Source organism: Micropterus salmoides, unplaced genomic scaffold (assembly GCF_014851395.1).
Source record: "Micropterus salmoides isolate LMB-PRFRI ecotype aquatic unplaced genomic scaffold, ASM1485139v1 Ms_hic_scaffold_20, whole genome shotgun sequence".
NCBI classification, from domain to species: domain Eukaryota; kingdom Metazoa; phylum Chordata; class Actinopteri; order Centrarchiformes; family Centrarchidae; genus Micropterus; species Micropterus salmoides.
The window spans coordinates 17,249,178-17,267,957 of record NW_024041151.1 but is presented as its reverse complement, the minus strand read 5'-3'; the positions used below and the strand labels follow the sequence as shown (position 1 = coordinate 17,267,957).

Sequence of the window (18,780 nt, the reverse complement as noted above, 5' to 3'; positions counted from 1 at the left end):
TAAGACACATCCCTTTGGTGTGAGAGACCCAGGTTCAGATCCATTGTTGAGACACCTGTGTGTCCCTGAGCAAGATAGCTCCAGAGGCATGTGACATAAATAGCAATTGTAAGTCGCTTTGGATAAACGCATCAGATAAATGTAATTAAATTTAAAATTATCAAATAATATGTGTTCCCTATTTGTTGATCTTCATGACTCAGACTAGCATCAGAGTCTTGAGGATCTTCTGGTGTAAGGGCCAGAAAAGTACGGTTGGACACTGTACAGAACAGAAAGAAAAAATCTAAATTACAAAACTCTATACTGTTATAATGCTAGCAATATGTTAGTATACCTACATGTGCCAAGCTGCAGCATGTATTTCACTGTGTCTGACATTAGAAGGAAATCTTGAACTGTCATTATTACAATTTCCATTGAGGTAAAGTTCTTAAGTCAGTTGTCATGCAGATAAACTGAATGACCATTTAATTTTCCAGTGGTGCATTATGTTTACCACTATGTGGCACTGATGGGTAAGGTGTAGAATTGAGACCTAAACCTATACCTGCAAGAAAAGTGAAAGAAAAACAAACAAACAAAAGAATCAGCTAGAACAAATAGAAACAGTAAACCACTTGCTAAGACTTTTTTCTCATTCATGTGAAGTCATGGCATTGTGTGCTAAAATGATTGTGGAGAGAGAGGGAGAGGAGTCCCACCACTTCACTCCTCCTTTGCCAGCGCACATCTGCTGCTGAGGAGATGGGAAACTGATCCAAAGACAAGCGTTTTTAATGCCTTGGAGATCGCTCTGCACAGCATGGCTGACATCATCAGTGTGTTGTGAGAGGGAAAGTGGACGAAAATCTTGATTTGGAGAGTATTTATGTTTACCTACTCTCTGGTCGAGCTGCTGCTTTCTCTTAAACTTGGGGTGATGTCCCAGTGCTGGTGCAGGCAGGTCCTGCTCGGTGTAGAACTGGGAATGCTGGTGGTGGTCCTGGTGGCTGGCAGCGCAGGACAGGTCCATGACAGGAGGGAGGCAGGGTCGTCCTGCTATGGAGGATTTGACCTCTACTTTGTTTTGGACAAGTGAGTGCTCCTACTTTTACTTTTAGATCACAGAAGAGGGCTTTTATTATTCTTTCTGTGCATGACTCAACTTGGATTGGTTTGAAGACTCAGGTGGAAACATCATTCAAGATGGCATAGGGCTACCACCTGGATGGAAAATATGTGCTTCTGTACAATAAACTGATTTGTCTCTATGGTGTTTATCTCTTCTAAAATTAAAATCGAAACAGTTTCGGGCTCTGTGGAGACAAAAAAATCATGTGATTGACTTGGAGTCATAACTGCCAACGCAAAGCACACATGGATATGACGTATGTGTGATTTGAAATGTTACAAATGTCTCTGAGGATACATGCTAAGAGATGTTTGCTAAAAATATGTGAGCGTGAAAGTGTTGTGGTAAAGAGTGCGGTGTGTGTCTATCACAACATTTTCCAATTGTTGAAACTGAGGAGAAAACCAATTAATAGCATTGCAATTCATTGTCATGCTGCCCCATAAAAAAAAAATATGGCTGCAACATTATGGATTGATTGATGCGTGCTTTGGTCTATAAAATGTCTCTCAATGCACATCGTAGTGCAAGGTGACATCTCCAAATATCTTGTTTTGTCCGATCAACAGTTCAAAACCAAAGATCTCCAGTTTACAGCAACATAAAACAGAGAAAAAGCAGCAAATCCACACAGTGGAGTAGCTGGAACTAGAGATTGCTTGGCACTTTTGTTTGAAAATGGCTTAAATAATTTAATTAATTGTCAAAAAAAGTCAATTTTTCAACTAATTGCTTCAGCTCTATTTGCAATACTGCATCGTTATATTTACCAAACACAGATTTGATTCAGATTTCTAGAGACTGCCCTGTGAACACTGACATAAAGGTTAAATTATACATCCCATTAAACTGTCTAAAGTGAAGCTCCTGAACTGGTCATGTCAAGTCATGTGTTGTTCTTTTGCAGGCCAGATTACACCAGATTACGCCAGATAGAGCGTTTACACAATGATGAATCCTTTGCAAAGTGCTTATGCGTTCACTTCAATGATAAAGTGCACAACAAGGATTGTCAAACTGTTGCCACTGACAGGAGTCCACATCTACAGTCCCAAGTTCAGCTCGCTCTCCACTTTAGTCTGCAGAACCCTTTCTCCATTAGAGCCAGATGTTCCAAAGATCCAGAATTTTTGGCTGTGTGTGCACTGGGACTCACATCACAGGGTAAATGAAAACATGAGGCAGGCAGAAGACAAAGAGAGGCAGTGCAGCGTGAGAAGAGGCTTTTAATTTTTTCTTTTTTAATTGCTGACTACTGCTACAAAAGCTGCATTTTTATTTTGATTGTTTTGTTTCGTCCCCACCTGTTTTCAAAATCAGGACGTGACAGAAAGCTGAGCTCATCTGAGAAAATGACGTGGCACTTCAGTTTCTGTTTGGCATTGAAAAAGCGGGCAGTGAAGCCACATGAGAAAAAGTGGAAATATTAAGCATCAGCATGCAGAAGGAAATAAAAAGGCTAAAACTCCCTGGCTCCTGTGTTTAACTATGAGGTATACATAGATGGGCTCATACAGGGCGTATATACATTGCATATAAAATGCTTTGTTAGTTCATGGCATATAGACAACAGCATAATAAACCTTTAGAATTTATTATCTTAAGATTTGCACATCAACAACTGTAAACCACAAGGGAAACCAGTTTGGCAATTTAAACATTTTTAATGCAATATTGTACATTGTTTGTAACCCTATGCAAAATGTGCAGTAGGCCTACTTTTGACCAAACTCAAATATTTTAATTTATCAACAGTAAGTTAATAGGCAACAATTCTGATAATTGATTAATCTGCCATGAGCTCAACTTTATGTCAGGTCCTGCTGTTCCTAAATGATAGTAAACTCAATACCTTGAGGTTCTGATCTGTTGTTTTGCCCAAACATGGTGCGAGAGGCATATGCTCTATTTTCTGGTATTTTATAGACCAAAACAATTTGATAGATTAATCAATAATGAAAATGATCATTAGTTTCAGCCCTATATTACATTTGAACGTAAATGCTGTGCAAGAATGGTGCAATCTTAGGTCAGATCACAACACAATCTCAAAAGCCAATCTTAGCTTTTAAGAGGCATTCCACCTTTTTATTTATGATTTCAATCCATCACTTGCAAGTCCTAATACTACATGGAATTACAATTTTAAATGCTACAGTATAGACTAGATTCAAAGTGCAGTTTTAGACTCATTGTTTGCATGATCAACTTCTCCATAGGAGTCATGAAATTAAACTCAGTATAAAATGACAGCTCAAAAATGGATGGCATTTAGGACTGCTATATATAAGATAATAATATAATATAGGATTACATTTCCATTGAAACATCAAAATAGTAAATTGGTCTTCCTTGAAACCTCTTCTCAGGTCTGGCAGTGTGCAACATTACTGGAATGAGATATATTACTTTGTTGACCACCTGGCTCACAAGTTTATCAGGTAGGTAGGTCCACGCAGAAACATCAGGTTTAAAGAGAAAATGAGAGAGAATATAAAACATGACAGTCGCGTCTTCTTTTTTTTCAGTCCTCAGCTGCGGATGTCTTTTATTGTATTTTCAACAGAAGGACGGACTCTCATGGCACTAACAGAAGACAGGTTGTCTTAAAGATTTTATTTGCATGTCTGTTTTATTGTCTTATATACTGAGTTGACTCTAATCCTCTTTGCTATCTCATGTTATTTCTATTAATATACGTTTTTATTCTCTGGAATACGTCAATGATCAGAGAGCAGATTCGGGCCGGCCTGGAGGAGCTGAGCATGGTGCAGCCAGGTGGAGACACCTTCATGCACAGGGGTTTTCAAAGAGTAAGCCATCTGTTAAGTCAATGTGAAACTGATCCTGCTTACCCAACAGTATGGCATCTAGCTTTTTTAAATGAGGCTCGTTTAAATTTACAGCCACTGACGCCTCAAATCTTCTCCCTCAGGCCAGCGAGCAAATATACTACGGGACTGGAGATGGTGAGTAGAACATTTTCCTTTTCAACACTTAATCATTCCTTTTACTAATGGTGTTTATCCATTCGTCAGAAGTCAATTCAAACGTGGGAGAATCATCATATGAAGAAAGAAATGACAGCAAAAAGACTGCTGCTTTTTCTAAATGGCTTGCGTTGATTCTCAATTTGGCAAATACATAAATGGATTTTGTCTCTGATCTGGCTCTGACTTTCAGGTTACCGGACAGCAAGTGTTATCATAGCCCTGACGGACGGCGAACTGAGAGAAAATCAGTTTGACCTGGCACAGAGAGAGGTGAAATGAAAACCAGTCAGGGTTTACAATGAAATGAAGGGTGTTAATTCAAACATTATATCAAAACACTATTGAGTTAATATGTTCTTGAACATACTCCTTTCCCAAATGTAATAATGCATCATATAACTTATTTTTCCCTTCACTATGCTACTTGAAAATAACTTGAAGTGTAAATCTGTATTGAATTTTCAAGCAACACGGATATAACGGGAAGATGTTACAGCTACATCCCTGATGGGGGCATGGCACAAATGGAAAAAGCTTTTAAGTTTCGCCCCATAAAGAGCAGTCTCCCCATTGTGATTTAGTGAGCATTCACCATTTTACTACAGCTTATTTGTTTGTTTTTGTGTTTTTTAATCAGGCCAGCAGAGCACGGCAGTTGGGCGCCACTGTGTACTGTGTAGGAGTAAAAGACTTCAATGAAACTCAGGTAAATCAATAACCATTAGTTAACCAGTGGATGAATTAACCAATCATCCAAACAATAAGGCATATAATCAGTTATTCATTCAGTCATATTTCTTGGCAGCTTTCAACAATAGCTGACAGTAAGGACCATGTGTTCCCTGTGAATGATGGATTTCAGGCGCTGCAAGGGGTCATTGACTCGGTACGAAAGACACAAGAATGAAATTTTAATAACACAGAAAAGTGCATAGTTCTAATTAAACACCTCATCTTTGTTTTGTAGATCTACTGTACTTTGTTTTATCTACTGTACTTTCAGTTCAGCTTTTATAATATTTATTTCCCTTTCAGATCCTGAAGAGATCATGCATTGAGATCCTGGCTGTAGAGCCTTCCAGCATCTGTGAAGGAGGTAAAGGGAAGGAACAGAACAATGTACTGTATATACTATTATATTGATGACTCTACCTACGCTTCTTGAAAAATACACATTACACATAAAATTAATTTAATCCCACTTCAGAATCCTTCCAGGTGGTAGTCAAGGGAAACGGTTTCCTTCATGCCCGAGACGTACAGAAAGTTCTTTGCAGCTTTCGCATCAATGACACCGTTACTTTGAGTAAGTATATGCTCCAAAGTTTTCATTCACAAACTTTAGTTTTGACTTTTTTTTACTTTTCCAGACAACAGCAATACACTAAAATGAAAATATTCTATCTGCTTTAAGATGTATTTTGGGGGTCTTTTTTTGTGGCTTTTAAGCTGCATGAATCCATATTTTTATATAAACAATGGGTTAGATCTTTAATGTGAAAGGAGTCACATAGTGACAAACCCACATCATTTTTGCCTAACGCTACAGTCCATCTCTACCAAGCATTTTTGCATCTTTCAGCTCATTGTTTTGGTTTTGCGGATCACAGTGCTTCCTGCCCAGCAAACAGCAGACAGACACAGTTAGCGAATAGATGGTGAACATTGTGCAGCATTTAGCAGCTAAAGAGCTGGAAACTGGAGAGAGAATATTGGACTTACATTCATCAGATTCTCTGACGCATGACTTCAGGTCAAAGCTAATGCTGCTTTGTGTCTGCTGGATCTGTAAATAAGCAAATGTTTGCTAACATGTTCTCCATATAACTTTCCATGGCCATAATATGTCAAATGTGATAGCTTGTTGTGGAGTTCTGCCCTCAAAAGGTCACAAAAAACAGCACATTGATGCACCTATGCAGCTAAACAATTGTATTGGGATGTACTATATAATCAGTCTAAACCCAACCATTGGCAAACCTGTGCACTGCAAAAAGTGAGCTCTCAAAAATAAGGGGAAAAAGAAGGAAAAAGGGAAATTTTGGGAAAAAGGAAATATTACTTAAAATAAGCAACATTATCTGCCAACAGAACAAGAATATTTGACTTGCTACTTAAGGACATAAAAACTTAAAACAAGTGAAATTCTCTAACAGAAAAGCCATCTGGTAAGAAAAAATATCTTGTCAGACAAAAAACAAGTATATTTTGCCTTTAATTAAGATAATTAATCTTACTTAGATTTTAGTTTTTGCAGTGTGTAGACTTGGATGAGGAACCAAATTTGTTGCAAAAGCCTATGAGTTGGTTAGACTGTGAAAACTTATGTAAGTCAATCATAGATCTTAAGGGGGAAAATGTCCTTAATGGAACAGTTCATCCTTTTGGGCCACAAGCTTATTCACTTTCTTGCCAAGAGTTAGATGAGAAGATCGATAAAATCTCATGTCTTATATGAAGCTACAGGTTAGCTTATCTTAGCATAAAGACTGCCCAAAGGAAAAATGGTTTATTAAAGGTGAACATGCAGCAAAAGCACAGAGGGAGGCAGAACTTGTGAAAGTTGTATTATATCACAGAGTTCTTAAGGTAGGCCATTTTACATACATAGTGGGACAATTGTGTTTATCCCAATAGAATAATAAAAATATGTGTGTAAATTAGTTAAGCAGAAAACTATGTAACCCCTCATCCTCTCACATCCACATTAAATTGTGAAGTGATTCGACAGAAAACAGCAACAACTGTAGGTGTGTGAATCACAGAAACGTCATCTATTTATTAATAGGCCAAAAATAACAGCAGTTTTTGGGATTTCACTCAGACGTTTACATAATCGTGCCAAGTTTGTTTTGGCCATACAGATGGGGATGGGTGGGGGAGAGAAGCTCTTTGTGGCTCACAATGATTTAAATCCCTGTCCTCCCCAAAAAACATCAGCACCATCTTCCTCTGGTATAACGCTCAACACTTCTCAGATGTCCAGAGTGGAATGTGGATCTCATCGTGGACTAGCACTGTCTTTGCACACACTAGACGCTCAGTCAGCCAGGGTAAATAAACCACAACCCTCCCTCGTTTGCTTCATTTTCCATAAGGAGAGGAAGTCCAGGAATTTAATAACAAAAATAATATTTTGAGGCTTGAAGCTCCTGAAGTTTCAGGACCGCAGAAAACTTTTCCTTTGCATCACTTTCACTACTTTCTCTTTCGCCCGTGAATATGATGATGTTAGTTCTGTTTCCACAGTGAAAAGGCCGTTGGTGGTGAAAGATACCTACCTTTTGTGCCCAGCTCCTGTTCTGGAAAAAAAGGGAACGTAAGTGACTACTCTGTTCACAGACAAGAATGTCTGTCTCATATTAGACTGAAGAGATCAAAACACAAACTTTTCACTAAAATACTACTATTGTAGCTTCATGTCAAAATAAAGCTAATTATCATTGCTATCATTTACTCTCCTGCTGTTTCTACAGATCTGCCACTCTCCACGTCAGCATGAATAATGGCCTAAGCTTTATATCAAGCTCTGTCACGATTACTGCAGTCACTTGTGTAAGTCCGACGTAAAACAACATGGTATTACAAATTTCTGCTTACACACTAGCTTAAGGCTTTCAGTATTCAAAGAACTTCAGTCTTTGATTTTGGATGCGGAATCTTTCCTACTTCTAGCACAGTGCAAATTATATATTATTGCACAGCTGGCCATTTAGAATAAGAAGTATCACAGAAACACTTGTCATCAAGGACTCTTTTGATATTGCGTTCATCAGCTGTTCCTTTCAGTTTATCTTTCAAGAAACTTCCAAGGCTCCTGTCACACATGTCTGCAGTTGCACCATGTTGACTCTCTGCCTTAGTTTGCTGCATTTCCTTAGTGGCCTTGACTTATAAAATAAGAAAGTAATCCATAATGCTCTTTGCAACTGTTTCCCACCCTGCTAAGACATGAAAGAGGCAGTCTCGAAGATGTGATCCTAAACACACACATAAAATATCACTTAGTAAGAAACGTCTTTAGCATTTAAACATGAACAAAAACAAAACATAATGTTTTTACAAGGTTCAGTAAGGTTGTGTACAGGTGTGGTGAGGTCTGGACACTGTGCTGTAGTTACTTCTATGTCTTCTCCTTCAGGAGGTGTCTGTCATTTTAACCAGCAAAGCATCTCTCAGTATGACCACATCATAGAAATCAGTGATTGCAACACACCCTGGTTATGTCCCTGTATCTATTTTCCCCTCTAGTCTGATGGGACCTTTGTGGCCATAGCTCTGCTCATCCTGCTGCTCCTGCTCACCATCACTCTGCTCTGGTGGTTCTGGCCTCTCTGCTGCACCGTGGTACGACGACCATCTTGGATCCTCTCAGAGTGAAGAACACACGTCGGCAAATGTGTTTGTGTTGGCTTACAGATTTCTTTTTCGCGTTTGCAGGTCATTCATGAGCCACCTCCTCCAGTCATAGAGGACATCTCAGTAAGTGGTTTTATTTTTTCTTCACCTTGTAATGACAAAATGCTATAAAATTCGTGGCAGCTGTATTAATGCCATTAATCATCTTTAGGATGATGAGGATGGTTTTCCCAAGAAGAGGTGGCCCACCGTGGATGCCTCATACTACGGAGGACGTGGAGTAGGAGGCATCAAGAGAATGGAGGTATAGAAAGAGATCAGAAACCCACATAGCTAACAGATTATGTATTCATTAATACATTTACATTTTACAAATACATGCAGACGCACTGAAAGTTAGTGATCAATATGCAAAATGTTCTGACTTTACACAGTTATAATGTGTACCTGTAAATTAATGGCAAATGAACAGTAACAAAGTGAGTTATTGCTTTCATAAAATGGCTACAACAAATTATTCATCATACTCAGGATTATAGTATAAAGTATAAATGAATCTATAAGGGCTGGAAGATGAATAGCCACAACCAAAGAATATGCCACAAGTGTGATTCATTTCATTTTTCTTTATTGAACCAAAGTAGCCTATCATTGAGATTAAACTCTCTTTTTCAAGAGAGACCTGACCAGGAGGGCAGGATAACAATTAATGAAACAAAAACAACATAAACAAGCCAAGAAATGTGACATCATCCAGTTGCACACTGATGAAGAGCACTATTTTCCAGATACTTTAACACCAATCTCAGAACCCACTGGCTATTGTCTGACAATGATTTGGCCTCTGGGGGCAATAGCCAATGAGCTTCTGGTGTAGCCAGCAGATATCCAGATAACAGATATTCGGGCTAATCCAGTCATTGTCTGATTAGCAAATTAAATCTACTGTATATCTGTATCTCTCAACCGGCTTCAGGTTCATATGAAACATGTGGCGACCTTGAATGTAGCGCTCAGCCAGTCTGGAAATGTTAAAAGAGGGGAGTGAGATCAAACACAAATACAGATGGAATACAAAGGGAAACAGGAAGAGACTCATTCCTTAAAAGAGATGAGTATGCAAGTCCATGCTGGAAGAGACCAAGTCACTTTTTTGTTGTGGCTAGTTTGAAGAGGCAGTGAGAGTTAAGATGAGGCCATCTGGCCAGTAAACTGCAAGAACGACAGATCTACCAAATGCTTGGTTAGAAGCAAAGAGTCTGAGCCCCCGAGGCTGAGATGTGTACTCTGTTAACAGCCGAATCATGCAAGATTGCATTAATCGTTTGTGGTTGTTTCACAACATACCTGTGTCTTTGGTTTTTGACAGTCTGCTCAGGATAAATTAAGTCAGTGAAGTCTTGTGTGAAGGCTTGGACTTTGAAACTTGAGATGGTAAAAGGAAATAATCCTTTCAGTTTCTGTGTGGAAAAGAAGGAAAAGGTGCAGTGGAAAGAAAAGTTCAGAGTCATGATGTCAAGAGATTTCTTATGGAATAAGAAGAGGCAGTCAGACATCTGAGCCCTGTGCTACATGATACCTGAGAGCAGCCGTCAGCTGGATAAGAGGTGAACAAGAGAAACAAGACTGAAGTGTCCACAGATCAAGAGGGACCACATGTGTCTGCTGAGGAAGAGGAAGAAGGTCAAGGAGACAGAAGTCACCCACTCAGTGTGAAGTGCTTTACAGACTGGTAGTGCAGTATAAGGAGTCTGTGCTGTGAACCTGAAGCCTTGAAGCGCCTTGCACCGCTTCCAAACAGAGCAATGGAAAATATGCACAACTCAATTTAAGTGCTTTCTCTGCCAAGTTAAAATCTTTGTGGCCTGCATGTGGCAGCTGCTGAGGACTAAATCTGAGTAATGAACTTCCAATGTTGCTTTGATGGTACTGGTTTCACTCTTGATGTGATGGATTGTTCTTGACATTTGCTTTGGCTTTTTTAGTGGCTCTCTAAGCATCAAGGTAATTATGTTGGGGGGAAAATAACTTGAGAAAAAATCTTTCAGTTTCCTTTGAGAAGGCAAACTACCTGTGGCAGTGGGTCTATTGCTGAATTTTGAGGTTTTAGTAAAGTAAAAAAGTAATGTTTTCTCAGAAGTTTAGAAAAAATACTAAACTTTGGAACATATATTGATGCAATTCAACTTTGAGGCGAGTGATCCAACTCTGATTTCAGAGGACTGGTTAATAAAACTTCACCTAGACATGCTACAAATAGCTGGATACGCAAGGAAAAGGTATTGTTTTTTATGTAAAGCAGCAAGTTGTTGCAAATGTTAACATCATTTAGGCCTACACAGTCATTTAACACAAGATTAAGAGTCTACAGCTATGCTAGACACCAACGGCCCAGCTGTGCTTTAAGCTAAATGCTACATGCTCACAATGATAATGCTAACATGCTGATGTTTAGCAGGTATAATGTTTACCATGTTTATCATTTTAGTCTTGTGTGTTAGCTTGCTAACATTTGCTAATTGGCACTTAACACAAAGTACTACTGAAGCTGATGTCATTAGTTTCAGTTAATTGTTGCTAGAGGAAAAGGCCCACCAAAGTTGTTAAAATCCATCCCAGGCACCGTGAATATACGTAGGCCGACCAAAGTGGTTGACCAGCCAACCAACATTACTAGAGCCACACTGCTAACATGGCTAAAAATAACACTTCTGCTCTCAGCTTCTGTGGCAAATTTAAACAAATATAATGGTTGATTTATCAGCCATATTCCTATTTTAACCAGTTTTAACCTAAAATGTCTCTATCTTGTCACTGATTGCAGCACAGGGCTGAAAAGCCTCTGTTTCTAATCTGTTCAGGTCCGATGGGGAGATAAAGGCTCAACTGAAGAAGGAGCCAAACTGGAAAAAGCTAAAAACGCACGAGTTGTGATGCCCGCAGAGGAGTTTGATCCACCACGGTCCTACTACACCATTCACAAATCTATCCGCCCCCAGAAGTGGTACTCTCCCATCAAGGTACTCTAGTCATTTTTCATAAATAATAATAATTTAAAAAAAAATTTATTAATTCACTCAAACATTCACACAGGACTTTTGTGCATGCTACTGTTATTTTTATTCTATAATTTGTGACCAGATGTCTGTTCATATTTTGCTTATTTAGAAATTGTTTTTAAATTATCATATGCATGATATGGATGATGTTGTCATAGAAAAGTATGCTAATCAAATGTTTAATTAAATGTGTTTCATGACGTTGATATCACAATGTTAACATATGTTATATAGTATGATACCAGTTCTAGATGTTTTAAAATGAGTTTTGACATTAAAGCCACCTTCCTTACTATGGCTCAAATATTTTATATATTTTTAGTGTTTCTGGGAGTGATGTTATTACCAGGAAATAGTTAATAAAATGTGTTTCCTAACATATTAGTCAGCTGAATAGATGGTAATAAGAACCAGACATGAACTGAGCTAACCCCTGAATATGGAATCTGTTGAGCGGGTGTTTTTCCTGACTAAATATATTCTTTGTTTATCCTGTCTCTCTACCACATAAAGCTTCCTATACAAGAATCAAAGATAGGCATCTGAAGCAGATACAGTCTGGCACAAATAAGCAGACAAACTCTGCTTGTTAGTTGACTCGTTGTTAGTTTTTTGAAGGATCGTTTTTGCTGCACTGCTGGCCAATGCATACACATTATGTTAATATTCTGGTTGTTATCAGAGATCACTGGTATACTGTTTTTTTCTTTTTGTACTGTCAAATGGAATCAACTTTCTGCAGGGCAAGTTGGATGCTTTGTGTGTATTCCTGAGAAAAGGTTATGACCGAGTGTCCGTGATGCGACCTCATCCTGGAGACAAGGTAAGACAGATTGACAAGCCAGAGATAAGAGAATAATAGTAAGTCGAGGCATAAACTTTCAATTCCACTATGGAGCAATGAAAAACAGCATCAGCTCTTTACAGCTGCAAGATAAACACACACCAATTCAAAACAAAGCAATTAATAAGATTGTGAACCAACTATGTCAACTTTTGGCAGGCAGACTTTTAAGAATTTTCCAGAGCTGAAATCCGTGACCTTTGGAAATGAGGGATAAGGGAAGTTTGGAGCCGAGAATCAAAGCTGAAATCTTATCTGCATGATATTAACTCGAGTTATTCCATGAACTAAATATTTTTTTAAAGTCAAAGCTGCATAAAATCATAAGGAAAAACGACTTCAATGAAACCCTCAAGTGGTATAGTGAGTAGACAAAGGTAAAAACAACTACAGTATTTTCTGGAAGAATGCTCTTGTCTGCAGAAGTCATTAGGTGTAGAAGCTGCCTGCCTCCTCCAGCTCCCAGCGTCAGCAGGGCTGGGCTGGCAGGAATGCTGTTTCCTTCCATGACTCTCACTAACAGAGCAATTTCCTCTTTCCATTCATTGACCCTTTCAAACCTGCTGCTCGCTGTGCCACAGATATAGGAAATGTTCATGGAATACACGGCAGTTTCTTGTCTTTACAAATGAACTTACATACTTACTTCGTTACATCTTGCATTGTGCAGTTAAGTTTGTAAACAAGGCAAGTCTCCACGATGACCTTTCTTTTTGTGCACTGAGCCAACTTGTATTTCTGTATTACAGGGCAGGTGCATAACCTTCACCCGAAGCACACACCCTTCTCCTCGCTATCCCATCTACAACCATCCCTCTACGCCCGTCTACACTTTGCCCCACAGCTACCAGCGACGACTGTCAGATGACAGCCACCTCTTCCATTTGCCCCCTTCGCCAACTTCAACGCTCCCCCCTCTTCCGTCCACTCCTCCCCCGTCCTCCACCGCTCCTCCCATGTACACACCACCTCCAAACAGAGTCCTGCCCCCGGCTAACATGAGCCCAGTCTCTGCACCCCCGTCTCCAACTGGCTCCCTGCCGCCCCCACCTCTGGGTCCACCCCCATGTAGAGCGCCTCCTCCTTCACGCCCTCCTCCACGCCCCAGTCATGAGAACCAATGATGAAGACGATTAAGAACTAAAACAAAGTTGAGGAGGAGGATCCAAGCTCAGGATGTAGACCTGAAAAGACCTTCTCACTGTGCCCCTGTTTAATTAAGTCCAAACAGAACTGAAATAAGTGTATAATGCTGGTGATTAAACACCTGCACAGTGAAAACTTTAAACAATTAAGTCTGTGTTCCTCAACAATTGGCTCACGCTTGATGTGCCATGACCTGTGGCTTTATTATTTGTCTAGAAAGTGAATATTTAGTGTAGCACGCACAGCTTTGGTTATTAAAAGCTACTGGAGCTAAGCAATTTATTGACTTTTTTGAGAACATTCTTCCTAATATCAAATCAGACAAATTGGTCAAGCTTTGCAATGTTCCATGGAGTGGTAAAAACTTGCATTTTAGCCTTTGCCTTATGTAAATCTTTTGATCTAAAACTAATCATTTACTGCTTTGCACATGAAAAACTCCAGTGGCTCAGCAACCATGTCATGTGTTTTATACATGCAAGTCTGTATATTTTGTGAATGAATATTCATTAAATCACAGAAATATATATGTTTACATCATATTGCATCAGATGTCTCATTTCCATGGACGATGACAGTTTTCATTTAAATATTATTGGTTATAGTAATAGTAAGAAGGGCAGTTAAAGTGAAATTTGACATTTTGTGAAATACACTTATTGTCTTTCTTGGATTGATTTAGATAAGATCAATACCACTGTCATGTCTGTATAGTTAACAAGAGCAGGTGATTTGTTTAATCAGTAAGTGGCTGTGCCAGAAAAGAAATAGTTGCTGCGTGTCACATTCCATTAAAATGAAATGTCTCATTTTTATAACCCATTAAAAGTTTTAGAGGTGCTGGCAGGGAAATCTTTTAAAACCTTTTCTGCATATAGACATCAAGGTATCAATCTTATCATCTTACTCTGGCAGAAGAGCTGATGAAGATTTATACATGCCATACACATCTCACAAAAGTCTCTTACAGAGAGACTAGACCAATGAATGCTACTAACAGGATAGGTAAAACAAATCTATAACAAAATGCAAGTTATATAATTTTTTTTATCTTGAGCATTACTGTCAAACATTATCAGCATGGAAATAAATCCCAAAGGTAAAAACTAGAGACTTTAATCTCCCTGCAAGAAGCTCTTGAAACACATCAAGTTATGTAATACTGACAAAAGTGTCCTCTGGAAATCACTCTGAGACTGATTAAGCTGGCAGAATAGCAGACTGCAGTTTTTGAGTCTTGTGATTAGATGTTTTCGTACCAATACAATGAGCAATAGATCAGTGAAAAAATAGTTTTTAGTTTTTTCTATTGAATTTGTTTGCTCCACTCATCATGATTCCTCATCATCACAAACAGACATTAGCACAATAGATGTTTTTTTATACAAAACTCCATCACAGATGTTCAGAAAGATGCTGGTTAGTGATAACAGACTTTAAATCACAACTTCAAAGGCTCTACACACCTATGGTTCATCTCCACAGGTGTGCTTCTGCCTTTACCATGCATGTAGGCCGACTAATTAGTTGCATTGTGTTATAAGTCAGGAAGAAACAAGAACATAAGTTCTCATAGGAAGTACAACACAGTGATTAATCTAGTAAGCATACACGTAAAGTCCAAATGAGTAAAAGTAAAAATAGTAAAATACACAAGTTAGCCCAGCAGTAAAACAGATACTTAAAATGTTTTATTAGCAACATGTAAAGCTATCTGTCCATCAGGAAACTCTTTTGTCCATATTTCTAATATTTCTCCATCAAGTATGACCCAGTGTCACCAAAATCTGTAAAAAAGATATGTTTTTTTTTTGTTTTTTTTTTACAGTAATCAGTGGGGCCCGACCCGAGAAATACTATGCTTCAGCAGCTTCATATTGAGAAGTCTTTTTTCATTGGACACTAAATTAAGTGCAGAATGAGTCATTGACATTTTAAAATGGTTTTCCAAATGACAAACTTAAATATCATCAAGAATACCTGCAAAACGACGTTTTTTGTCATTGATGGGCCAGATTTTGGGTTAGTGGTGACATAGTGCAAAGCATATCAATAAAAAACATTTCAACATGGATCTTGGGAATAGGAGATTTTGTTATTCTGTTTCTCTAAAAATACACAGAGCAGAAAACGCATCATTGATACTTCTCTCTTCATTTGCCTATTTGGCATTGAAGTAATCCAAAAGTAACTAGAAGTAATCAGATTACATTGCTTTTATTTTGTGGTACGTGGATTATATTACTGATTACATTTTTAAACAACCTTGTATATAAGTCTCCTCTAACTCAACAACTCACGAAACTCACCTTAAAGGGTTTTGCTCAGAAATAAATGTGGATAACGAGAACACATTAAAAATACCAGGTGAAAACACAAAGGCAAGATCAGATCGTTTATTATTTGGACAGCGTACCAGATGTAAATGAGGTGTTTGAGAATCCTGCACTGTGGGGCAGGTGATCCAATGAAGTTTAGTATTTTGAAAGGAAAAAATGTATAGAAAATAAGTACAATCATTTAAAAACTGTATGTCCCTCCCGTATTACGCCCCCAGTGATTAAAAAAATATTTGACAACCCTCCCTCTCATAAATGACAAACTTAGCTGCTTGTTATGGCTTTCTTAATATATTTAGTAGGACCTGTGCCTTTCCTTCTATGACAAGTAAAAATGTCTGCTGCAGGAAATCACGAGGGCCTATACAGTGCAGAAACTCAGAATTCAGACTCAAATAAAATGGAGGTTAGTAAATGTAATGCACGCAATGTCGTAAAATAAGGAGGGATTCTGGACACAGCCCAGGACTTTTATTACTGCAAAAGATTTGGTGACATCATGTTACTCTCTGTGTAGCTCCACCCATCTTCAACCTGAGCAGAGGTTTTAATTAGCAAATTGAAAACACTTGTGTGGGTGTGCAGTGCCTGTCACTTTAAAAACAACTTATTTGTCTTGACCATGAAACTATAGGCCTGGGTACAAGGCAGGACCCTGATTATAACTGGGCACCATCCATAGTCAACCGCTTACCCTGCGTACAGGGTCGCCGGGGGCTGGAGCCAATTCCAGCTGACATTGGGCGAAAGGCAGAGTACACCCTGGACAGGTCACCAGTCCATCGCAGGGCCACACATAGACACAGGGAGAACATGCAAACTCCACACAGAAAGGGCAACCGGGGTTTGAACCCACGGTGAGGTGACAGTGCTAACCACTGCACCGCACCGATAACTGGGCTCGTTAAACGTAATTGAAATACAGTAAGATGTATAAATTCACTTTAAAGAGGTGGTATTATGCTTTTTCCCTCTCCTTTATTGAGTTATATATCTTTTTTGTGCATGTAACATGTTTGCAAAGTGAAAAAGCCCAAAGTCCAGCCCAAAGGGAGTTCCCATCTCCCACAGAAAGCTCTGCTCTGAACCGCTTGAAAACAGCTCGTTTGTAGTCCAGCCCTTCACTTCCTTTACTTGTGACGTCACAATGAAAACGTGTCATAAAGCTTGCCAAGCGGCTAGCAGGGTCAGGCACGTCCTCAAACCAAGCTAGTCTGAGCGGAGGCCCTTTGGCTCAACTCCCCTTTGTTTGGTTTTCCATTGTAGAAATGTTGTACCTGTACCTGCTTCCAGGTACTTTTTTTAATATCACCTCACCTCCATCAAGGTTCCAAGCGAGCTGAGGGATACTAAAATGTAACGTGAAAACACGACAGACTGCTGATTGGTCAGAGAGAATATTCACTATTCACTGCATCATCATTGCCTGCGCCAGACAGAGGTCAACAGAAAGTTTTATATTTTACAGTTTTCATATGGAATTTCATCATTAAATCCACTTCTGAGAAGTTTTGAGATGAGAAATCAGCTGTGTAGATTTCGAATATTGATAGCTTTACGAGAAGTGATGGCGGAACAAAAATGCTTGAATATTTTCGGAGTTGAGGAGCTCCACAAGTGGCTGCGGTGGAAGCCTGTGCCAACACGCGAGAGGAGCGTGTGAGGCCGGCCAGCCGTCCGCTCACAGAGCCCTCTGCTCCCGCCGTCACACAGACCGCTGCAGCAACATCGGCAGAGGAAAACACAGCTGGAAGGTTTTCATACTGCTTATCTGTTACATTTTGAGGAAAGTTGAAACGTTTTAACTTAAAGAGAAAGCTGTGTGGATCGCTGGTGTGTGTCGCATTGAACATTACGTCGCGGCAGTTGTGTGTGACAACAAGCTACGTACTATCTCTGGGTACTGTCTGCAATGGAAAACGAAGCAGGGCCGAGTAGAGTCAAGTCTATCGATTTGCGCTATGGTAGCATTTGTCGGCAAGGCAGCATACACCGTCAGAACACCGGCTACAGTTCAACTTTAAGTCCTAACAGTAAGATGTGGAACAATGATGTTGTAGACTTGAGAGTAACTTATACCATCTGCTAGGTTAAGGTCGCAGTCTGAAGCGGCTTTGATTTGGATCACACTACCTTGTTTTTTACGACCCGCCCTTCTCCGCTTCTGATTGGGAACTGCGCATGTGTAACACCCAACAAAGATTTTCTACAAGTAAGATGTATCACTCTGTAGCTCAAGAGCGGAGCGCACAACACATAGGGTGAAAAGAGGAGCTGCAGCAATGTGAGAAAAATATGGTGTTTTTTGAAAATTAAATCATGTAAACCTGTTCTGGTACAACCCCTAATTAAGATTTTGAACCTGAAAAAGAGCATAATACCACCTCTTTAAGTTAAGTATTTGCTTAAAAGGGATTTTATAAAGTGTAATGGCACTCTGCCTGCTTTTATGCCTGCAATGCTTTCAGAAACATTTTGGGGAACTATCCTCTGTCACTAGAGGAGAAAGAGAAGATTAATTTTGAAGTGATCAAAATAATGAGGACATGGACACAAAGAAAGAGAAGATTAATTTTGAAGTGATCAAAATAATGAGGACATGGACACAAAGAACCAAAATATGGCTACAATTTTGAGTGATTGGCTTTGCATCTTTGACAAGAGGAGTTGAGGTTGTTGTTAGACCTGGTAAATCCACAGATGTCTCCATATAAAGAAACTTTGGGCACCACAAGAAACTTAAGGGAAAACTGGAGAAACTGAGCTGTGCTGCAGGAAACGTGCATACAGCTAGAATGTGGATGCATCAATAGAAGGATGAATAAAGTAGAATCGTTTTTGTACCTCTAATTGTTCTGAGTAAATACTTTCCATTTAGGTTAGGATGTGTATAGACTCAGAAATGTAACATTATATCAGAGTTAGG

At 39.1% G+C, this 18,780-nt stretch overlaps 1 protein-coding gene across 1 annotated transcript; it reads left to right on the top strand.

Annotated features, from left to right (window-relative positions):
- Window positions 1-691: 691 nt before the first annotated feature.
- LOC119915012 (anthrax toxin receptor 1-like) lies at window positions 692-14,055 on the top strand. The gene is made up of 18 exons (XM_038734551.1): window positions 692-1,077; window positions 3,484-3,555; window positions 3,643-3,714; window positions 3,846-3,927; window positions 4,050-4,083; window positions 4,298-4,377; window positions 4,745-4,813; window positions 4,913-4,993; window positions 5,143-5,203; window positions 5,315-5,413; window positions 7,357-7,426; window positions 7,584-7,662; window positions 8,359-8,454; window positions 8,548-8,589; window positions 8,678-8,770; window positions 11,328-11,486; window positions 12,268-12,348; window positions 13,119-14,055. Exons 1-18 carry the CDS (start codon window positions 872-874, stop codon window positions 13,491-13,493), a joined length of 1,851 nt encoding a protein of 616 aa, XP_038590479.1. The 5' UTR covers window positions 692-871; the 3' UTR covers window positions 13,494-14,055.
- The last annotated feature ends 4,725 nt before the right edge of the window (window positions 14,056-18,780 follow it).